General features: G+C 40.4%; 1 protein-coding gene across 11 annotated transcripts in view; it reads right to left on the bottom strand.

Annotated features, from left to right (window-relative positions):
• The window catches only part of LOC105034327 (protein GLUTELIN PRECURSOR ACCUMULATION 3), a 119,898-nt gene extending 99,399 nt beyond the window's left edge, over positions 1-20,499 (bottom strand). For 10 of the 11 annotated variants that reach the window (XM_073260745.1, XM_073260743.1, XM_029261585.2 and 7 more), the window contains exons 1-11: positions 20,223-20,499; positions 19,884-20,047; positions 19,688-19,785; positions 18,055-18,193; positions 17,939-17,967; positions 17,139-17,235; positions 16,991-17,046; positions 16,762-16,869; positions 15,976-16,032; positions 2,225-2,316; positions 43-127 (exon numbers count right to left, since the gene is read on the bottom strand). In XM_073260745.1, coding sequence (XP_073116846.1) covers positions 43-127; positions 2,225-2,316; positions 15,976-16,032; positions 16,762-16,869; positions 16,991-17,046; positions 17,139-17,235; positions 17,939-17,967; positions 18,055-18,193; positions 19,688-19,785; positions 19,884-19,942 — 820 coding nt within the window. In that variant the 5' untranslated portion in view covers positions 19,943-20,047; positions 20,223-20,499. Of the gene's footprint in view, positions 1-42; positions 128-2,224; positions 2,317-15,975; positions 16,033-16,761; positions 16,870-16,990; positions 17,047-17,138; positions 17,236-17,938; positions 17,968-18,054; positions 18,194-19,687; positions 19,786-19,883; positions 20,068-20,222 lie in introns of all 11 variants that reach the window. The other variant, XM_073260744.1, reaches the window with a different exon arrangement.
• Positions 20,500-25,048: the final 4,549 nt, after the last annotated feature.

Here is a 25,048-nt window from a genome sequence, read left to right on the forward strand (position 1 = left end):
CTACTTCCCAGCTATCTAGCTATTCTGTTGTTTAACACTTACCCCTGTCCAAAATAATGCAGTCATTGTGATAGATATCGTACCGACTGAGCCAACCTCCAGTTCCATGCCCACCAAATAACAATAGCTGCATTAAGAATAAATTTAGAAAAAATCAAGCAAGCAAAAAGGGGGCATGGGTAACCTGTGACAGTTACGATGATCACAAGAAACTCATTAACAAGTCAAACTGAAACATAAAATATGATTAATGAAACAGTAAGTAATCATACAGTTCCACGGTCCTGAAACATCAAGCCATGTAATTGCTCAGTGCAATTGAAATTATTGGCTTGCAGGAAAATCATAGAACAGTAGATAGATGTAAAAGGCCAACAGATTTCAACTAACCCACTTTCTTCATGAAATTCTTCGAATTTGCCTTGCATGCTTTCACAAGGTTTTATCATTTTACTGGGTTAAATGCAAAGCTCAAGACATAGTCATTTGATTGCTTATGAATGTTAATGAGACTGGAGAGTTGTCATCCATCAATGATTCAATACTCATTTCAAATTCACTTATAATTGAGTATCAAGACAACCTAAAATATGTTTTGCAAGTCAAAAAGGGACATACAATAACCCACCTCCACCCCCCCCCCAAACCAAAAAAAAAAAGAAAACAGATGAATAAAGACAAACCAATAAGCAGATGCCCAAAAATATGATAAGCGATAGAGATAAATATGATGAATGAAGGCAGTCCTTTTATGAAAGGGACAACAGGAACAGAAACAATAGAACAATAAGATTTCAACTTGAGGAAGCATGGGTTTTTATCAGTTTGTCTTCCCAAACCAACCAAAATCACCCAGGTATTAGTATCAGATACTTCATTCTTCAGTCCTTGACTCTGTAATATTCAAATATATATAATGCTGCCAATTCTTCCTTAATGTCGATCCTTCAAGTTTTATTGCAAATACTTATTCATCCAGTTTTTGATATTTATCCATCCTTAGAAAAAGAAAGACATTAATGAGCCTTAGAACTTTACCTAACAGATTAAGATACATGAAACTTCCCATGGAAAACAAATCCTATATCTTACTAACAAGTAGGGGTGAAAGTGGACCAGATATTATCCGTCCAAATCCATTTTTGTATCTGAATCTATTCAGATACAGATAGAAATTTATGCATCCGACTAATATCTATATCCGTATCTATATCTGTCAAACAAAAATGGGTAGCGTAGAGATAGACAACCACCCAATCCATATCCGAATATTTGATTCTACTTGTAAGCATATTTAATTTTACATAGCACTCTTGAACTTTTAAGGGAAATATATAAGCATATTAATATGCTATTGACTTGATTTACAATCCACTTAGTTATTTTTTTGATTCTATGATCATAAAGTTTAATTATCCCACTTATATCCATATTTATATCATACTTCCAGTATCTAATTTATATCCATATCCGTCTCTATATTCATTAAATAAAACAAATATGGATATGGATATATTGATATCCGATCTATATCCGATTTGATTTCAGCCCTACTAACAAGTCCATTAATGATGTCCTGGGTGTTTCAGCCATAATATATAATTCTGATGTCAATTCGCAAGGGGCACGTGCATATTTTTGCACTTGGTGTCCTTTTTCTCACCATCTTCCAAGCTAAAGGAAATCCATCATTATATCTGCTAAGTGTTTTGTGACATTGAGGAAATTTCTATACTAACTTCTCAAACACTTTTTCTAAAAAGGCTTATGATAATGAAACAGTGCATTACCAATCCTACTTTCAGATGAGTAGCTAAAGGTCAATCCAAAAATAAGGTCCAATGGAAATATTAAAGATAAATTTATTGAGTTATTTTGAAGCATGGAATGGATATAGGATATAAGCCTGCTAAATTATATGAAGAGATTAAGACTCAATATGAAGCATCTTGTTATGCAAGAAAAATCAAGCAATCAGCTCTATGCAGTTGAAGGAATACCAGTATCCTAAGTTTCAGACTCGGAAGATTTTCAGCACCTGATAGCTCAGATTACAAAACCTTAGTTCCCATTTAAAGTACTCAAGTTCTACATTTGAAATATATTTAACTAATATACTGCTCATATCTTATAAGTTATGACTAAAGCAGCAATAAAGAAAAAAATGATGCACGCACAAGAAACCAAACAAAGCATCTAAAATGACATATAAAAATGACTTTACATAATGTCCTCCAGAAGTTACTGTATGGCCACAGCGAGGAGATGGGGCTTGTCCAGGAAGCTTTAACTGAGTCCACCCGGGTGTCTCGTTCTCTTTATCATTGAAGATGGAAATGATCCCAATTAAAGTAATTCAAAAAGTGATCCGCATAAAATGATTCAACAACTAAATTTAGTATATCCAAATGTTGAGTTACGGAAATAACAATACATAAGCATCATTGTCAAACTGCACTTAGGTGCCAAATTACAGAAATATGTACTTAAAGTCTTAAACAATCAACAAGAATTGCCAAAAAACATATATGCTTTGGGATATGCAGAATTTAGTATATCATGCTTGCCAGATGCTTGAATTTGAAAAAAAAGGGTGGCAGGTTGAGGAGAACTAGTATAGAGGAAAGTCAAAGCACTATCAAGAAAAATACTGAAGAGAACAAAAAAAATATGCACTTGAAGAGTAAACAATTGGTTTGAATAAAAGTTTTGTGTTTTGAATGAGACTAAGATGAAACTAACTCCTAATTTAGTATTCCAGCTAGTTCTCACTAGTTTTAACCGAAATCGAGTTTTGCACTAGTTTCAACCAAAATTGACCAAAACAATCATGGATAAAACTTTTATAAATTGTTTTTCCTTTTAGTGCCATTTTAGGGCATGTCACCATTTATTTGAATATGTTTATTAGTATTAATCAAGGTTTAACGCTAGGTATTGACATATAGGCTATCATACTAGCACCTTATCAGCACAATATACTCTTATACTGACAAACACACAATACCATTGTTTGAAATACCACTACGCTGCTACTAGGATTCTAGCAACGAGACAGGGCCTGGATAGCCGAATCCAACCCCAAATGGGTCATCCCAATCAAGATGGGTCCTTACCAGCTGGGACAACACTTGTATCAATCGCCCTAAGTGATATGATCGGTATCGACCTGTATCTATGCCGATATTATCGGTATTAGACCATCCTGACCAGACACCTCGTGATTCCTTTTTAAAAGGAAATGGGGAGTTGGGTTCAAATATGCTATTAGGCATCGCATAAGACCCTCCTGACCTCATAATGTGAGGAGAAGAGAAGAGAGAAGGAAAGGGAGAGGGAGAGAGACGCCAAGTGAAGAGGAAGAAGGGGAGAAGGATAGCACTTTTTTCCTCTCACCAAGGAGAGGTCGCCAACTCAGCAGCAAGGAAGGGCAATCCATTTGGGTGAGGCCCTCCGATCTCCCTTTTTTGACCCAAAGTTAGTGAAAATCAGAAAAAAGAGGGAAGACCCATGTCAATTTTTTTATTTGAATTTTGGATATGTTGTAGGGTGGAGAGCATCCCACAACATGGTGACTTGTCCAACCAATATATAATATTTTTAGTCAAAAAAATTGTAACATACTTGCATTTTTAGTATGCACAATTGCATTGCTATAATTTTTATGGCTGCACATCTTCTTGAAAATATTTGTAACCATAACTAATGTTTTAGTCAAGAAAATAATTAAAAATGCCCAACTTCCTTAAAAATCTCAAAAATTATCAACAGATGTCCTAAAGTATAAATGAAATTTTTAAATTTATTGTCATGCATTTCAGTAGTTTATTGATTTTCCTAATTTTCAGATTATTTTTTAACCAAAAAATAAATAAAAATTTTAAAATGTTAGCTAAATGTAATAAATAAGGAAAATACATTGATAATTAAAAAGATGAATTCTAAAATTGCCGTCTTGTATTTATTATTAACATGTAATTTTCTAATTTCCTAGTTATTTTTAGGAAAATTACTTAAAAATCGTAAAAAATGATTTAATTGTTAAAAACATGGAACATGTGTTTGAGTTAAAAACAATTCTACACTAATTATCTTGCATTTTGCTCATCAATTAAAATATGGTGCATGCATTTGATAATTCCTAAGGTCAAGCATGACTCAGTTTCAATGCATTATGTAGCTTTGAAGAGCCACCTCGATAATAAAGCTGGTCTCTTAACTATGTTTACATGTAATGAATGGATAATCAGTTTAGCAAGTCAGCAAAGACATGAGAATCGAGGAAATCATTTTGAATTATACATTCTTGGAGTGATATGAAGATTTGGTAAATGTAGTGAAGCCATTGTATACAATGCCGCGAATGGTTGACCAAGAGAGGTTTTCATAGGCGGCCCTTCTTTACCCAAAGATGCTGGGAACCAAGAAGCAAATTATTAGTACAATGGGTGAGGGGATGGTATCCAACTCTGCACATTATCCCTGCATATGTGGATATGACTATATTTAAGGATCGGAGCACAATGCTACTTCCTACTACCCTAAGCAAAGATGGCTAGACTCCAATGAGTCCCAGATGTAGACACATCCACAGCATCAGGAGCCATGGCCAGGTCATTATCCAACATCTTATGACCAGCAGCAATGGGGACAATCTCCAGGCCAGTATAATATTCTATGTTCAAATTACAAGCAAGACCCAGATGAGACATTGACATTCTATATAAGATTAGACTATTAAAGTGAGTTATTCTTACTCCTTTTTTCAAAACTACATTGTGTTTGCTATTCGACTCATAAATGTTATTAGTTAATTAATAATTGAGTGTCTATACCAATATTGACACTCAATTATCATATAGCCTTTAAAAACATTTTTTAAATATTAAAATAAAAAGCTGGCCTAAATATCTTGATCATGCATAAAAATCTAAAACATAATGATAAGCAAAAATAATGATTTCTAGCCATCCCAGCATGGTAGTGGTAGAAAACCACATCGTGTTAGAACAGGACAGCTTGATGCCATATGGGTCCGGCCAAAAATCAATACTAGGCCCAATACCTATTCTTAAAACCTTGCATAATATGCTACTAGAGTCAACATAGCACCTATATACCATATGTCATTGCAAGGGCATACTAAACCTCCATACCGTATTGATATGATATTGGGCCAATATGGTATGTCCCATATGGCTAAATACAAGTTGGTACTCAAAACCTTGGCTTCATGATTAATTTTGGTCTTTCATTTTTAAGGCAGATTAAATCTTAATGTAACATTTACATTGTAAATTATTTGTTGAAGTAGTTTTCCAAAAAATCCAAATCTGATCAATTGTTTATAGCTAGTATATCTAAAGGATAATAGATATATCCTCCAAAGTTTAACAAAATACAAAGCAAGGTTTGCGGTATCGGCGCACATCTCATACTCTCACCGAATGGAGACTGTATGGGAGCCGTATCAGACCTAAGCACGCCAAACCAACCATCATAATGGGCATACCAACACTATACTAGAATGGTATCGACACTGGGTCCAATACTAAGATGGCAGACCTTGATACAAAGAGATGATTAAAGTCTACTCCAATAAATTTTATTTCCTAAATAATACAAATATCCGGGATAGAACAGAACAAAATAAAGCCCATGAAATTCCACATATAATTGCTTTCATTGCTATATTAAGTATGGAATGGAAATCTATCCTATCTTATGCAATATTTAGACATTTGGTCTCATAGGATTGCTGACATTAACTTATGACTGACAAATCGAGCCTACAAGAACTATTTCTTGATATTTGGAAATTTTAAGAATATTTTCAATTCCAAAAAATAAAGAAAAGTTAACTTTTTGAGCTGTAAGTTTTATTTTTGGGTTTATAAAAGTCTTTATCAAGAAAAGAAGCCAAAAGAATCTAGACCCATCCACCTCCCCAACACTAGGTGAGAGCATTCGCAAGGTTGAAGCTCCAATTCATATCCAAGTGTAGTTTCACTTTCGTATTACTTTTATTGACATTTACATGGTTATGGATTAGATAGATACACCACACAAGAAATGGAGGCTTGACACGTGTCTTCAATGGATATAAAATAATGCATACTCCCTCTGCCTAACCCTAGCTCAGACTAAAAAGTAGGGAGGCATATGTTACAGCTGAAACCCTAGTGCCCGACCAAAAGATGCGGACGGACTCTGGTCGTGGCCGACCCATACATCGGCCACTGACCCTCACATCAGCCACTGATCGATATACAGGTTTCCGACTTCATTGTCAACATTCTCATGCATAAGCCAATAATCCACACTTCGACCGTCGAGCCCTCTATTGACAGCCGACCGCCATCTCCACACACATCAGATTGCCGACCTACACATCGACCGTCTCTCCCATCATCAAAGTAATCTCCGATCAGGTCTCGAGTTCTGACCCCCACATCGGCTCTGACCCAGGTATCAACCGCCGATCCTCATCTCCAACAGTACGCATGGCAGACTATCGAGCCACATTCCATCCAACCCCTGCTTCGATCACCACTTTCGAAAAGGTTTACAGAAAAACCCCATACAATCTCATCAAATCATATGACCACTGAGAGCAGCTGGCTATCGACCAGATAAGACAACTACGACCGTTCAATACCGAGAAATTAGGCAGAAGATCTCGGGATAGCACATCCAAAGGAGTCAGAGCGGCTTCCAATTCTTTTCTCCTATGGCTCTCACCTCTATAAAGAGAAGTAATCAGGGAACCCCCAAGATACGCAATTCTCTCGCACGCTCCTTCCTATCTGCTCAACTGGTTCCTGACTTCAACATTAGAGAGTTCCTGCCGAGCCATCCCCTACCAGGGACTTATGTTGCAAGTCTGGTCGCTCCCACCACGCCGATCGCCATCTCACTCCAACTAGTCCGACTCAAGCCGGGAATCTGCCGCAACACATGCTAAATAAAAAACAAGAACAAATTGATTTAAATATAATATATCCAGCTCATGCATGTGTATTTAACTATCTATTGTTAAAAGTACAAGGATCACAAGTTTGTTGTGGCCAGATGGAGCCTCACAAGAATTAAAGATCCAGATATTGGGCCAATGCATGGACAGAGGCAAGAGAATCAGCACCATGGAAGTGCTACCACCAGTAAGGGGTACAGGGTCATGCTTCTATAAGCAACACCTCAATTGTAATTGCACAAATGATGTGAGGTCCAAAATGCACCACCAGAGATCCAACAAATAATGACAGCACCCAAACATTTTGAAGGAGGAAAAGAAGGCCTGTGCAAAGCAGGCAAACTTCAATTATCGGGCCAATTAGTAGTCACCATGATGGTATGGAATCTAATCCAGATGACATGAAGGAAGCTGAGATGTGGATAGCTATTGAAGTCAACAAAAGCAATGATAGACTGAGCAGGTCATGAGACGCAGAGGTTTATTTGGGCCCTCTCAATATGATAGAGTGATGACTCTCAGGCAGCCTCAGGGAGATGTATAAATTAGTCATTTGCCAAGTTGCCTAGGAGCCAAGCTGTCAGATTCAGCTCAATCAAGTTCACATTCAGCACTTTCAAAAATAAGTCCAAGAAGCAATTTGGGGGTCCTAACATCTCTGTCTTGGATCCAGCTACATATCCAGATCTACAGAACGATTACATAAGGGAAGACAATCACACACACACACACACAGAGCGCAATCAGTAAATGGTTCCACTTTAGCCGCATTCCAGCATTTGTAGTGGCGAGCACATCTGATCTATGATCAGCACATGCAGAAATCCAGAAAAATATGGAGGACCAAATGAAGAAGATTAAAAACCAGGACATGTATAGGGTGTTACTGATGTGGTGATGGATTGCCTAGGCCAACTACAAGGAGCATCATCAACTTCTTAGTTTACTATGGTGGGTGCATATTCATCCACAAGTCATATGGATGCTGCTACCAGGGTTCATGATACCACATATTTTAAGACTAATAATGATGATTATCTATGAGATTTGTGATAGGTACATCATTGAGGGGATTATTAACAATCACTCCTATTACAGTGTTGGGGGGGGCATGATGGAGAAGAGAACACATCTATTTTCAATCCTAAATGCAGTGCATTGCATAGACCTTATGCTTAAGTAGATCGGCAACTTGCCACAAATGTCATCAATGTTGGCGAGTAGGTTAGTCAAATCTAAATACCTCTACCAACCATCACTAGGTACTAGTCCTCCTGCTGAGGACTGGTGTAACCTGGTTTGCCACCAACTAAGACCATTTAAGAGCCTTATTGATAAGAAGGTAAGGTTCAGGGCAATGTTCAGTGGTCAGGAATGGTGAAAGTCCAAGCATATTAGGACCAAAGAAGATAGCAAAGTTGAGACTTGAGAGGATCATCCCAAGCAGGGTGTTCTGAGTGTATGCCTACATGGTGAAGACAATGAACCCCTGCAATTGTGCTGTGGAAAGAAGACAGTGAGAATTGTCTATAGATGGGCTATTTGTACCACAAGATGCAAAAACCCAAGTAAATGCTCTTTGAACCAATAGGTGATAAGAAAGTTGCAGCATAATTGGCCATTTTGAAGAAAGGTGGGGCAACCAGATGACAGAAACTTCCACTTAGCAAGTAAATGAAATCCAAGTCCCAACCATTTCATTTACGGATAACCGTCTTTGGCTTTTACTAATTGCATTCTATATTGTTTTCTCTGTAGACTCTTGCTGCAACCCAAGATACCAATATCGATATGATTTGGCCTTAAAGGATGATTTGGAGGCTATAAGACCATCACTGCACTTGCCATTAGTGGGGTAATAAGGAAAGAGGCATTTAATATTAATGTCAATGTGTATCCGATGAAGATTAAAACATGATTAACTTTATGATGTCAAGCAGGGGAAAGGCTTCCAAGATCCTCTCAGAAAACATCTTATGCATTAACTGTGAAAAGAACTAAAACACATATACCCCAAAGTAAAAAAATTGCACACCTACAAATTGTTGAAGATATTGGTGTACAACCATTACAAAATGAAACTTAGATATTGGAGGATCCACGAGTGGATCACAGACCGGTAAGAGATGCCGAAGTTGGATAAGATAGGGGATCCTCCATGATCAAGTAGACTCCTATTAGAGGAGGAATGGGTGCAAGATGTGGATCAGTAGGCAAAGTAGAACATTTCTGCAGATCAGGCAAACCACAGCTAAAGATCATATGATCATGTGTGAACTTAGGAAAAGGACTCAGAGCAGCATTACAATCATCTGATGTTCGGACATGGTGGATGCAACACATGAGCCTTCAAGACCAGCAAAGGGATTAGGGCCAATCAGCAAGTGAGGACCAACCAGAACTCTAAGGGGAGGCAGATAGGTCGGATCAACCAAAGAGGTGGGAACATGAAATCAAAGTTGGCAGTCATTCAATGAAGGCAAATAACGATGTGTCAAATATAAAATGACAACTTGCAGACCAGTAGAAGGTGCTAGAGTTCGATAAGATGGAAGATTCTCCATGAGCAACCAGGTTCCTGTTGGGTGGATGTCTGGCCAGGACACCACCTCCCAAGATCTTTTCAGTACCACGCGATGCAGCAGGAAGAAAGAAGAAATAAAACAAAAGAAAAACAATCAAAATACGTGGATCAGCCACAAAAGGGCTCGTCTCCACGGGGCATGCAAACTTCACTATGAAAAAGAAAATTTTACAAGAGGAGACCTCACCCTCAACCCTTGTACACCCAATTCTCTCTCACTAGAAGTTCCCCTCACAAAAGCTCTCTCTCTCTTGGAAGACCCCCTGAACCCCTGAAGTGCCTGGCGACCGCTGTCCAGGAGCCTCCTGCTCCTTCTCTCTCAGCGCTTCCGCCTCTCTCTTCTCTTGGGTTCCGTACGGGCTTCGTACGGCGCAAAAAACCGAACCTCCTCCCTCTGTTTCACGTACAAGCCCTTTTAAAGAGTTAAAAACTTGATTAGAGAAAGATTAGGAGTCCTAAACAAAGCCAGATAACCCCTGGACCGTCGGATCAAGACGGGACCACCCACGCCCTCAGATCGCGCTCCGGTCCACGGAATAGTGCCGTGGACCGCGAGAAACGCGTGGGAAACGCCCACGCAGTCCACAGGCCTAGCCGTGGACCGCCCAGTCCACGGTGGACTGGAGAACAGGGCCAGCAGGCCGCCTGGACCGGCCCGCTCCCGCGCGCCTGGGCCGCGCGCCCGCTTGGGCCGCCCCGCCCGCGTGGGTCGCACGTCCCGCGCGGGCATAGGTCGCGCGTCCCGCGCGCCGCCGCCTGCGGCCGCGCCGCTGCCGCACGCTGCCGGTCGCCGGCGGTCCTCCGCCGCCTCGAATCTTGTGCCGACTTCAAAAGCTCGTATCTCCTCCATCCGAGCTCCGTTTCAAATGATCTTGGTCTCGTTGGACTCCGTTTTTCGCCGCGAACCTCGCTGTGGGCTGAATCTCGAGACGTCAAATCCTAACAATCTCCACCTCGACTCGATATTCGGCCTCCTCCAAACTCCGAGAGCTTTGGATCTCCTCGCCCCCATGCCCTGGGGCAATCACCTGCTGATCATGGATGGGCAAACATGGGAGTCGAGCCAGGCTGCTCGATCCCATCTCCGTCGTATGCTGTGCTCCTCCTGACCTAAGACCTGCTCGGGGCATCGTCCTACGGCAATAGGAATCTCACCTTGCGACGTCGCCTCTCGTCCTCCCGAGTCTCCTGTCTCGTGTCCGATCCGCCTCCTGGAGCTCCACCTCGCTCTGGACTCCACCTGGCTCCCGAAGCTCCACCTCTCACTGGGCTCCCTATCAGGTAATAATGTCCTCTGCTCCCTTTCTTCTCCTCCAGCACAATCCTATCGCGGCGTAGCACCCTCAGGATTCCTCCACCAACTACCATCCTGTAGCCTCTCGAATCCAGTCTGCTAAGTGAGATAAGATTCCGCTTGAAATCGGTATGTATCGGACCTCCCCCAATCTCCTCACTGCACCGTCATGTGTCCTCCAGCTGACCGTCCCAATGCCTCTGATCGCACAGCTCGATCCATCCGGCAGATATACAGTGCCCTCACTGTTCTCCAGGGAGTCAAACTGTTCCTCTCTGCAACATACATGATAGGGACATGCAGAATCTAATATCCACTGCTGGGAAGAAGTAGATACCTCGTCAGATATCTCCAAGACATCTCCATCTAAATCGCTGCCGGCCGTCGCTACAGCAGCCACCGTCCGATTTTTAAGTTGATGGCAATCTCTGGCTAGATGCCCCAACTCTTCACACCGGTAACACCTGGTTTTGCTCAAGTCCCTCCTGGACTTAGACCGCCCTCGTTGCGATCTCCTGTCGCTCCGTCTACTGCCTCCTACTCCTCCAGAAGCCACCAAAGCTGAGCTACCGCCACCTAAGCTCGAAGCTGGATTCTCCCTCCTAAGAACCTCGTTCTGGAGTATCGCCGCGGTGACCTCGTCCATCTTGATAGTGCTCTTCCCCACTAGAAGAGCAGTCACCAAGGACTCGTACGAAGGATGAAGTGACGCCAGCAAAATCAGCATCCTAGTCTTCTCCTCAACGTTCTCGCCAACACTGAGAAGGTTGGTGAGGATCTTCTGGAAGTGGCTTAGATGCTCCTGCATGCTCTGTCCCTCAGTCATCCGTAGTTGGTAAAACTACCTCCAAAGGAAAAGAGTGTTGGTAAGAGACTTCGCCATGTACAACTCCTCAAGCTTCGACCACAGCACCGTCGGGAAGTCTCGCTCAGCACATGGATCACCACCTCATCCGCCAGGTACATGCGGATGGTACTCACCGCCTGCATCTATAACCGTTTCCAATCCCGCACCTCCATGGTGGTCGGCTTCTCATCGCACAAGAGAGCATCGATCAACCCCTGTTGGATGAGCACGTCCTTCACCCTTGCCTGCCACAAGAAAAAATTGCTCTTACCATCGAACTTATTGATCTCCATCTTGATTGTTCTTGTCTTCTCCATCTTCAGTCTTGCTCACCACCACTGCAATCTACGTCCTTGTACCGCCTTGCTCTAATACCACTTGTTGGGTGGATGTCTGACCAGGACACCACCTCCCAAGATCTTTTCAGTACCACGCGATGCAGCAGGAAGAAAGAAGAAACAAAACAAAAGAAAAACAATCAAAATACGTGGATCAGCCACAAAGGGCTCGCCTCCATGGGGCATGCAAACTTCACTATGAAAAAAAAATTTACAAGAGGAGACCTCACCCTCAATCCTTGTACACCCAATTCTCTCTCACTAGAAGTTCCCCTCACAAAAGCTCTCTCTCTCTTGGAAGACCCCCTGAACCCCTGAAGTATCTGGCGACCGCTGTCCAGGAGCCTCCTGCTCCTTCTCTCTCAGCGCTTCCGCCTCTCTCTTCTCTTGGGCTCCGTACGAACTTCGTACGGTGCAAAAAACCGATCCTCCCTCTGTTTCACGTACAGACCCTTTTAAAAGGTTAAAAACTTGATTAGAGAAGGATTAGGAGTCTTAAACAAAGCCAGATAACCCCTGGACCGTTGGATCAAGACCGAGAGCCACCCACGCCCTCAGATCGCGCTTCGGTCCATGGAATAGTGCCGTGGACCGCGAGAAACGCGTGGGAAACGCCCACACGGTCCACAGGCCCAGCCGTGGACCGCCCGGTCCACGGTGGACCGGAGAACAGGGCCAACAGGCCGCCTAGGCCGGCCCGCTCCCATGCGCGGGCCTGCGCGGCCTGGGCCGCTCACCCGGCTGGGCCGCGCGCCAGGTTGGGCCGCGTGCCCCTTGGGCCGCCCGCCCGCGTGGGTCGCGCGTCCCGCACGCCGCCGCCTGCGCCGCGCCGCTGCCGCCCGCCGCCGGTCGCCGACGGTCCTCCGCCGCCTCGAATCTTGTGCCGACTTCAAAAGCTCGTATCTCCTCCATCCAAGCTCCGTTTCAGGTGATCTTGGTCTCGTTGGACTCCGTTTTTCGCCGCGAACCTCGCTGTAGGCTCAATGTGGGCTGAATCTCGAAGCGTCAAATCCTAATAGTTCCTAGTAGAGAAGGCAAGGATGCAGGACATGGATCAGGGGGCAAATCAAAATATGCCTGCCGTCAGGCTAACCATGGACAAAGAACGGAAGATTATGTACCAGCTAAGGATGAGAGTTGTGAGCAGCAATTCAATTATCAAATATTTGGAGCATATGATGGCCACGACAAATGAGCCTTTAGGGCCAACAAGGGAACCAGGGGGAGTCAACATGGGGACACTAACTAGGCCTCCAAGGGGAACCAGAGAGCTGGAATCAACTAAAGAGGTGAACAGGCTAGGAGAAAGAAGTCCAAGCCAATAGTTGATTCAGTGAAACAAGTTGACAATGTATTGTTTTATTACAAGATTTGGATAAAGAAGTTGACATGTATTAGTACAAGATAACTGTAGTGACACTCCCGAACCCTCAGATCCAGGGGCTGCCCTCAGTCATCATGAGATTACAATAACTATGACAATAATAAAAAAAATCGAGTGGTGATGGGGCTACTGGTGGCAGAGTGATGCAAGTGTCACACATAGAGCTGCAAAGGTCAATCCATTCACTTACCTACAAGCAGGGCTTCGACCATGCTACTTGGATTCTGACCATGGTGCAAGGCCATATCATAAGAGAAGCAACGGCTCAAGCAGGGAGCTACTAGCATGGTCAATGGCATTGTGTAAGGAGTAGCCAGCCTGTATGTGCATGGATCCCTCATTCACAGTGGAGCGGACCTTTTTTCACAACCATTAAACCAGAATAGATTCTGTAAGGAAGATGCTTGGTCTCATGTGGTTATGCCGAATTCACCAGCATGTCATACAGTCAAAGCGAGCACATAGGAATCATTGCAGAATACAACCTACACCTATGGCCAATTATGTTCTGAAATGCACAGGTATGGACAAACAAATTCTGGGATGCACAATTATGGACACTCATTCAGGGTTTGAGATTTACAACTATAGACATGACTACCCTCACTGGACATGTATTTCCAATCCCACCCCACCTTCCAGATCCTTCCATCTCCACATTAGTATTTGGTATCCACCTCAGTCACCACCATCCTACCAACAGTCAAGCAATTTCAACAGCAATATCAAAGCAGATACTCGAGTCAATAGAAGCACTAGTAGCAGGAATATTATCATAACCATTAGGATCAATATCCAGGATGGGTTTTGCATGGTTTCATAATAAAGATGACCCAAATGTATTCAAAGGATGTCATGTACTCTGCACGAAACTAAAGCTCCTATTATCTAGTTGAGTAAGTTGTGTTTTCTGCTTTAATTTTTTATTTGTTTAAGAAAGAAGATGCAAATATCACTGTTGTTGATCCCAAGCCTGGATGAGAAAGATGGAGGGTTGATGTCAAGTTGACAGCTGGTTGTAAAAACATTTCAAAATAACGAAATAAAGATATAACATCAATTAATATTGATGGATAAGAGATACCATAGAGTGATCAATTTCATTATTTAGGATCTATTTTACAAAATAATGAAAAAATAGATGAAGACACATCCACTAGAATTAGACTTGCTTGAATGATGTGCAGAGGTGCATCTGCAATATTATGTGATAAGTGCATACCTTGGAGATTTAAGAAAAAATTTTATACAAAAACAATAAGGTCCGCAATGTTGTATAGCTCAGAGTGCTAAGCAATAAAGAAAGTACATGAAAACAAATTGAGTGTGACATAAACAAAAATGTTAAGATGGATGTGTGGGAAAACTAAGAAGGATCGATCGAATATATTAGAGAAGTTGTAGGAGTGTATAAATTAAGAACAAAGTGATGAAAGATCAATTACAATAAAGATTTGAGGAGGCTCCCATAAGAAAAAGAACTTAAGTTTATATTGAATGTTCTAAGAAAGAAAGAGGAAGACTTAAATTAACATGGATGGAGGTTGTGAGGAACAATATGGTGAAACTTGGACTAACATCAGGAGTGGCACTTAATGGGAATATTTGGTGAATGAGGATCGGTAAAACCGAATTGGGAAAAGGCTACAACAACGACAACAACAATAATAATAGTTTATTATTATTTCTGATTATTACTATATAAGGAAAAAAAGCAAATTGTTTTATGCATGGATTATGAATATGCTTTCATGGAGAAATTTTCTCAAAACTAAAGCAAACTAAAGAAAACATCAAAAAACCCTAATGGATTGGTGTAGATACTAGCACCAAAAGCCCAATCATGGACCACAAAACCTCATATAACCATAATATCAAGCATAAATAACAGACCATAAAACCTCATATAACCATAACATCAAGCATAAATAAATCATAAACAAGAGTCAACAACCATAAACAATCAAAACAAAGGCAAAAAAGAACAAAAAAAAAAAGAAGAAAAATCATGGATCTTGATTCTTGACAATAACAAGACGCCACAACATACTGTTTATTAGTACACCAGCATCCTATAACCATACCAACCTTGTCAGCAATTGCTATCGGCATTGGAACCAGGTCTTTAAACCTTGGTGGACATCAATTATAGAATTATAATATCGTATATTAGTTAATTCAAGTGCAAAAATATCCTCACAAGATGACAAGATATATTAATGACCCAAAAATGAAAGAGAATCCCATGAAGTTATATACATGCAATGGTATTTCCATATCAACATGAGTAAAAGAAATAGGTTTGGCTAGTTTATAGATGAGCTTGCAGCAAATTAATATGATATGAGCATGTGATGTATATATTTAAAGATTAAATAAATACAAATAGAAAGTTGGGTTTGCTATATAAGGAGATGCTTTTCTTCAATTGAGGTGTCTTGGGATAATATTCTGTGATTTGCACAGAGAGTTTGTGTATGCATACAACTTTGCATTTCTACAATGTAAAAATGCAACTGATTAGTGATTTAAATCATAAATGCCAAAACCATCACCTTCTTCAATAAGACCCTTCAAAGCCCACAGATCACCCATGATGGGTCCACCACCACCTACCAAAAATGAGATGCAACCAAGTAAGCCTAGTATGCAAGGTTCCTCTACCATGCAAGCACTTTCTTGTGAAGACCTCCAACACAATAGAAAATAATTTTATATTACATAACTTCTAATCTTGCTTCTAAATAAATTCAATAAGCACAATATGTACATATCTACAAGCAAAACAAAACAATATATATATATATATATATATAGAATTGTTTAACTAATAATGCTATGAATAATAAACCCACTAGAGAAATTAGTAATGCAAGAACCTTCAAGAAAGTGCCAGGTCACTAGAGTCAATGTTTTTGAAAAAAAAAAATTAACGTGCAACAAAATGAAACAAAAATCAGCCAACAATTTCTCACATATGTTGCATCTATTGGTGTTCCTATATCAAGGGGAGATTGGACTGACACACAAGAACAGTTTTAAGGCATTATAAACAAGAGCAAATTTTGAACAGTGAAGAATCAAGTGTAACAAATTCTCATTATAATCTTTGTGATAGTTGGTAATATATTTTGGAGGTAAAAATATACGGCATCTACAGAAAGGCAGATGGTAAGAAATTTCAAATAAGGGATACCTAAAACATAATTTCTGAACCAGAGAAATTATTTTTAAAAGCAAACAGAAAATCTTATTAAAATGCTACGACCATGATAGAGAAAAATCTAGGACTATTAGATCTCAAACTGACAAGCTAATTAGAGCATGACATAACAGTCTACCTCTTCCACCAAAAATGAGCAAGCGCTTCTCAACCATGGTGGCAGAATGTCCACACCTAGGTGGTGGAGCTGACCCAGAAATTGACAATTCCATCCACTCAAGTGATACTGTTCCGGATAATAAGTAGAGAAATGGTTGTTAAAACACCTCTTCTAGATTCTATATTTTATACAACAAGATGTGGCACTGACACAGTAAAAGCTTAGGAGGAAAGACAAGTTGAATTACTTGTATCTAAGATATACACATCTGAGAGCCATTTTTTACCATCCCAACCACCATGCCTGCATTTCATTTGAAAATTAATGAAGTTATGGGTGGAAAAATTTGCAACAATCTTAACAGACATGTCTAGAATCACTGCACAGATATACACATGACAATTTTACGATTTCCGATAGCTGAAGCAGCTGCAAACTCCCGTGGTGATGGCAAATCACCATAGCTGGTTAGCTCAGACCACTGCCATATATCTAGAAATAAAACATCATAAATGTAGCTAGTCATAGAAGAAGAAATTGAAAGGGATAAAAAGATAGAATTATAACTGGATTTTTAAAAATAGAAGCATCAAGATGGAATAATTTTGCAATGTAGCTGAAGAGTAAATTATGTATCAAAAAAGAGGAAAAGTAAAATGCATATATTTTAGAGCATCAGATGAAATAATGTGTGGAGCATAAGATCAAATAACGTGTAGTAGTTTCAACACATAAGCATGTTCCACATCACATGACTACGTCTTCGACTGTACAACATGTACAAATCAGAGAAACAAAAATACCATAGACAAATACTATATGTTTATGGGAACGAATTATGTAGCTGACGGAAAAATAGATAAAAGACAAAAAAGAATGGTTTGGGTGTAACAGCCAGCAATGGCATGAAGTCACAAGAACAAGTTATCAGCAGACTTATACGATACCACAAATGAAAGAGAATTCAAGAAGGCACTACAAGATGTGACAACATGCATAGAATATATGCAATCACAAGAATTGCAAAGTAAATGGACAAAGATGTTGATAGTGAAATACGTTGCTTATATTCTACCTGTAGACCAGAAGACAAGAACTTCCCGGTGCATTAACCAATTAAATTTTGGTTTCAAAGGGATAAACAAACCTACACAATGAGATTGCAAGTTATCCAAAACAGCTAAGATAAGTTTACCTGTATCGAGCATCCAAAAGTCACCCAACCTGAAAAGCAAATATTGCTTCGTAAAAAAGCCAGTGAAGACATGTTATTTGGTCACAGCTACAAAAATACAAGGACAATGTACCAACCTCTTACTGCCAGTACGTCCCCCAAAGATAAACATGTTGCAATCGATTGCAACAGCTACATGGAATGCTCTAGGACTTGGACCGGCTTGCCCATCAGAGCCACTGCCAGTACAATAAGGAGTGAACCATAATTTATTTTCTGCAACATAAAAATAAACAACAGTCATTTAGGAAAGTCCCAATCACAGATAAGTGCCTGTAAATAAGATACAAGTTATAGTATGGATTCAGAGCTATACATGTATTTAAGTGCGCCCAGCACACTGAAATCCAGAAAAGAAAAGATCAATGCAAGTCAGGCCCGGGATCACACACACATGAACATGCATAGAGGCACTATAATGACCTTCTTCATGCAAATATTTTCATCTAAAACCCATAATGGACAGAACATGTCAAATACATGCATGAAATGGCATAATAGCTCTATATGAATGTACACTGCCATTGCTGCAAATGACACCTATTTCAGCCCCAACTCTTAAAAAGGAATCATTTGATCAATACTTTGTTCCTCTGTTTTCCCCAAACTCCAATGCATGCCATCTTCAAAAATTCCCATGTTTGTGTAAATATTCTTCATGCAATATTTTGAATGTAGACATGCTTCTGCCAAAACAATCATTCCTTTAATTTGGAATGTTCATGCCATAGTCTTGATCTATGCCAATTTTCATGCATAAACACTTGGGTGCATCTATAGCAAACATGGTTAAGGACAAATATTTCTGTCATGCAAAATAGGTACAGGGATGAGAATATGTGCTAATTAAATAACACTTCACTGCTGTTCTAACCATCAGAATAATGATACTAGTTCTCACCGCTAGTAAAGGTCTAATTTCTCCACTAGACAACTACATAGTTATACACCAAATTAGGGATTTTGGCTTATGGGGCATTGTTTTCTTTTCTTCTTTTTTTTTTTTTTTTTTTTTTTTGGAGGAAAGCTTATAGGGTTTTGTTATATTTATCCAGATGCACATCCCTTCACTTAGAGAAAACTAGATATGACATACCAAGTTTTCTTTTCTTGACAACATCTAACATATCCAATTCCTCATCTATTAAATTCTGCAAATTACACATCAGTAAGCATTTCAGTAGACTATTCAATAGGAGCTTGTCCGTGCTATCAAAGAGCATCCTTCCATTTCTATCATGTGATGATTTTAGACTGAGCACTTGGACATAGTCCTGCACAAAAACCAAATCAATATTCCATTCTTTTTCAGCTTAACCATGCCCAAGATGTAGTTTTTCCAGCAAAAACTAGACAAGACACCCAAATGAGTTTGCTTCCTTTGGCCGAAATAATATTGAGTTTCCCTTTCCTTTCCTTTGAATATTTAGATGAAATTTTCAAAATGGCTACTCTTGTCTGATAATTCAAAGAATGAACAACCTATCTTATTTTGAACCTCAAACATATATGCGACACTTACAAATGCTCAAAAAGCAAGGTAAAGAAGACAGCGAGCTAGGTTGCCATGGTACTAACATCATTCATATCAGGGAAAAAAGAAAATTCCCAAAACTGAAATCAGCATCAATCAAATGCGAACTGAGCATGCAATTCGACAAACAGATTGATGAGAGGCCATAAGATCGATCGGGATGGAAGGCAAAATACCGATGTCATAGACAGAGATATCGTCGAGGAATCGTCGGTCCGCAAAGCCTCCGAAGATAACCACTTTCGATTTACCAACATTCACGGCTGTGTGGCCACTGCAATTTCGAAATTTTTTAGGAAATTCGTATAAATTTATAAAACTAAAACGGGAGAGAAAAAGTCGCAAGCAGGAACGGAGAGGAGAGGCGATTACCTTCTAGGGAGGGGGAGATTTCCACTGAAATCCGAGGAATCGGCTTTAACCCAATGCATCTCTCTCCCCCGCTCGCTCGCTCGCTCGCTCGGCCCCAACTCTCGAGCGCAGTTCGCTAAAACACCGTGGAAGAATGGGATGGTTGACGATGGCGTAGATCGGGTCTGACGTAAAGACAAGGTCGCTAATATATCAGGAAAAAACATAGGAAAAATCAACGAAAATAAAGGAAAGGAAAAAAAATTGAAAGACAAGGTCAATTGATCATTTTTTTTCCTTTTCCCTTCTTTTTCTTTTCATTTCTTTCTCTTTTTCGGAGATCTGTGGGAAGCAAAGCACCTGAGGAAGATCGGAGGGTATGGCCGACGCCGGTAACGATGGGGAGGAAGACGACGGCAGAAACCGCTGGGAGGTAGCGAGGAAAGGAGGGAGGAGGTCGGCGTCTCTTTTTTTCGGAGATCTGTGGGAAGGAAAGCACCTAAGCGAGATTGGAGGGGGAAGGCCGCCGCCGGTAATGATGGGAGGAAGGCGACGGCGGAGACCGGCGGTAGGTGGGCGTCCGCGAGGGCTCGGAAAGGGTTCGAGAATGCAACAAAGAAAAAAAAGCAAAACAAAACAAAACAAAAAAAAAAAAAAAAGGCTGCTGCTGGACTCTCGTTTACCGTATTACTGGCATGAAGCCCGCGCCAGCACACGGATATCATGTATAAGTTCAAAAAATATGTCATACATAAATATGATATAAATAATTTTTTCAATATTATTTAATATTCATTGAATATTATTTATTATTTTAAAATATATATTTAAATATTATTTACGATTTCTATGTACATATGATAATATGTTGTCACATATATGGTGGAGATTTCCGTGCCCCATATAAATATGATATAAATACATTTCTAAATATTATTTAATATTTATTAAATATTATTTATTTTTTAAAATATATATTTAAATATTATTAGTTATTTTTATATATATATATATACACATATATACATATGTGTATATATGTGTGTATATACATACATATTGTTAGAAGTAATTTATAATGGATTGATGATGTATGAAGATTCAAGCCCATTATGACTCATCGTGTCCATATCAACATCTCTCAAGCGATCTAATTATTATGGTTTGCTCGACTCCTAGTCGGCAAATATCTGTCCCGACCCTTGATCGGAGGCTATTCTATCCAACCCCTCGTCAGCATGTTCTTGATCCGGCTTCTGATCTAAAAAAACTAGTCGGAATGCATACCTTAAGCAGTGCAGTCACATAATTGATTATGACTAGTTCGACCTCTAGTCGACGTATGTCTGGTCCGACCCCTAGTCAGCCAGTCTTTGATCCGATCTTTAATCGAATGATTTTTTGTCCGAATCCTAGACGGAAAAGGTTGGGTCCGATCATTGGTCAAAGAACCTGCTGGTCGATCTCCAGTCGCATCCGATTCCTACTTAGCTTGCATATTGGAACAATCTCTAGTCAGCATAACAACTGCGAGTCGGCTAGTCTTCCGGACCAATCCATCTAACCGAATCTTGATTGAAAAACTATCAGTCCCAACTCTTAGTCGATCGGTAACTAGCTCCGAGCCCTAGTCAGCACACCACACTCTCTGATCTCTCCTCGAAAGCAGATTGACCAGGCTTAGGTTCAAAAGGCAGGCACCAACTGACCACGACTGTCAATCCTATTTGGGTGCAATCGTTTGATTCTGAAAATCTTACAGGTGCAATCGCTTGATCCTGAGAATCACAACCAAATAATCGCACCAGATTCAAACAGCCTGTCTTTTAAGAATGGTTACATAGCCATCTTCTCTATCAATATTCAAATCCTGAGGATCCATGTAAGTAATCCATCTCAGAGAGCTAAAAACTATGCTTTTTTGTTTGCACATTCTAACTTGAGCGTCGGAGGGTCCTTGTCGGAGCACAATCTTCTGGTCCAGATTTTTTTACAAGTTGCTCCAGCACTGCATCTCCTTATCTTCCAGCGTCAACCAGAAATAAACCACAACAGATAAAGGAAGGGCGAATCTCAGGTCCTATAAAAAGAGGCAAACAAGTTAGAAACTCTTAATGATAGCTCCACGCAGGATTTCCTCCAAGCGAACCAACGCCTCCACCTTCTGGCAGGTGCAGAATGAAGTAAACCACTCTGCTCCTACACCTCCAGCGACGGCAGAAGTTCCTGCGTCGGTATAGCAACCCGTGATGGTGACTGTAGAGCAATTCAACCTACTTTTCGAGCAGGTGTAATAACTCACGACTATCATTCAAGCAATGATCCAACCTTCGTCGATACCACAAGCGGAGAGACAGGCGGTAACAGAAGATCGACCCTTGCGGGATGAAATTCATATGATAATTGGAGGATCGTTTGGATCTATGGAGCTGCATACGGTGAAGAGGCCTCGGCTCGAGGAGCCAATAATCTTCACCGAACAAGATGCTGAAGGTGTACAAACTCCACACAATGATGCGGTGGTTATTACTGCTAATATCGTTGACTAGAATGTACACCATATTTTTATTGATAATGGAAGTTCTATCGATATTTTGTACTTTGCTACTTTCACTGCAATGGGGTTTGTTCCAAAACAGTTAAATAAATTCAGTACTCTGATTCAAAGTTTCTTCGAGAGTTCGGTAATTTTAGAGGGAACGATCGGACTGCCCTTTATGGTGGGAATCAAACCCAGGCAGATGACCATCCACATTGATTTTCTTGTGCTTAACCTACCGTCAGCCTATAATGCAATACTTGGCCGACCAAGTCTAGGGGCGCTGAAGGAAATGGTGTCGAGCTACTACTTGATGATGAAGTTCCCGACGGAAGCTAGAGCGGGGCAAGTCCAAGGCAATCAAGCTATGGCTCGATAATGTTTCGCTGCTAAGCTGCGGGCAGAGGAACAGCTGGCGGTGCCCCAACCTGAACTCCCAATAGATTTGGATGCTCGCGATGATCTGGTTGGAGAGCATGCTCGGCCATCCGAAGATCTAATGGAGGTCCCTTTGAGGAAAGAAAATCTCCATCAAACTGAAAACGGCACCTGAGAATGAGGAGAAAATAGCCTTTATTACTGACTCTAGGCTCTACTGTTACAGGGTGATGCCCTTTGGGCTAAAAAATGTCGGGACAACATATCACGACTAGTGAATAAGGTATTCAAAGATCAAATTGGTCACAACATGGAGATTTATATAGATAATATGTTGGTAAAAAGCCGAGCCACCCTAGATTACATAGCCGACCTCCAAGAAATCTTCAGCACCCTGCGTCGATTCCAAATGCGGTTGAATCTCATAAAATGTGCCTTCGGAGTTAGCTCTGAAAAATTTCTCGGATTTATGGTCTCTCGATGAAGATTAAAATGATTCGAGAGATGTTCCCATCAAGAAATGTAAAAGAAGTCCAGCAACTCACCAGAAGAATCGCCTCACTCAATCATTTTGTTTCAGATCAACTGAGAGATGTTTGGCTTTCTTCCAAACCCTAAAATAGCCAAGGGGCTTCCAATGGACAATTGAGTATTAGAAAGTATTTGAGGAGTTGAAACAGTACCTTAGCTCGGCACCCTTGCTTACAAAGCCCCAACTTCGAGAAGAATTGCTACTCTACCTTGTCGTATCTCTGGTAGCAATTAGTTCGGTTCTCATCCGAGAAGAAGGATGAATCCAAAAATCAGTGATTACTCAAGTAAGATCCTTCAAGATGTAGATACTAGGTACAAAAAGTTGAAAAAATTAATATTCGCTTAGTCGTTATGGCAAAGAAGCTCCGATCCTATTTTCAAGCTCATACAATAGTATTGCTCATGGAAAATGCGATCAAAGCAGTCCTCCACCATCCAGACATGTTGGGATGCATTGCAAAATGGGCCTTGTAGCTCTCCGAGTTCGACATTAAGCCCCGCCCAAGGTCTTTAATTAAAGCTTAGGTCTTGACAGACTTCATCCTTGAGTATACCATTCTTGACGAGGAGGGCTTGGAGGCTACGGAGGATAGCTCAATGGCATTAGAGGAACAAATAGATATGAACCCTGATCCTGAAGATCAATGGATTCTTCATGTGGATAGATTTTTCAATTCATTGGGATCAGGAGCTGGGATCATCTTAACCGAGCTGGAAGGTGATGTAGCGGAGTATGCTCTGCAGTTTGAATTTTCAGCCATCAACAATGAAGCAGAGTATGAGGCTTTAATTATCGGGCTCAGACTTGCAAAGGATGTAAGAGCCAAACACTTGAAGATCTTCAGTGACTCTCAACTGATGACAGGACAAGTCAAGGATGAATATGAAGTTTGGAAGAAAAACATAAAAAGGTACCTCGAAAAGATGAAAGAACTAACTACATCTTTTCTAAGCTTTAATATCCAATAGATACCTTGGACACAAATACATGGGCAGATACACTGTCAAAGCTAGTAGCCTCTCTACCGTCCGAATTTCGAAAAAGAACTTACATTGAGATATTGAGAACCTCAAGCCTGGAAGAACCTCTTGCTGTCCAATAGATATATTGAAATTCATCTTTGATTGGCCTTGAGATGTTAAAAACCTTTGATCGGCTTATATTTAAACTCAACCTTTGATCGACCTTGAGATGTTAAAAGTGTTTGATCGGTTTATGTTTAAACTCGATCTTTGATCGGTCTTGAGATGTTAAAAATCTTTGATCGGCTTATATTTAAACTCGGCCTTTGCTCGGTCTTGAGATGTTAAAAATCTTTGATCGACTTATATTTAAACTTGATCTTTGATCGACCTCGATATTTTAAAAGTTTTTGATCGATTTATATTGAAACTCGATCTTTGATTGTCTTGAGATGTTAAAAATCTTTGATTGACTTATATTGAAACTCAGCCTTTAATCGGCCTTGAGATATTAAAAGCTTTTGATTGGTTTATATTTAAACTAAGCCTTTGATCGGCCTTGAGATGTTAAAAGTCTTTGATCGATCTTGAGATGTTAAAAATTTTTAATCGACTTATATTGAAACTCGATCTTTGATTGGCCTTGAGATGCTCAAAGCTTTTGATCGGCTTATATTAAAACTCAGCTTTTGATCAGTCTTGAGATGGTAAAAATTTTTGATTGGCTTATATTGAAACACGACCTTTGATCGGCCTTGAGATGTTAAAAATC

This window comes from Elaeis guineensis, chromosome 7, assembly GCF_000442705.2.
Source record: "Elaeis guineensis isolate ETL-2024a chromosome 7, EG11, whole genome shotgun sequence".
Taxonomy (NCBI): Eukaryota; Viridiplantae; Streptophyta; class Magnoliopsida; order Arecales; family Arecaceae; genus Elaeis; species Elaeis guineensis.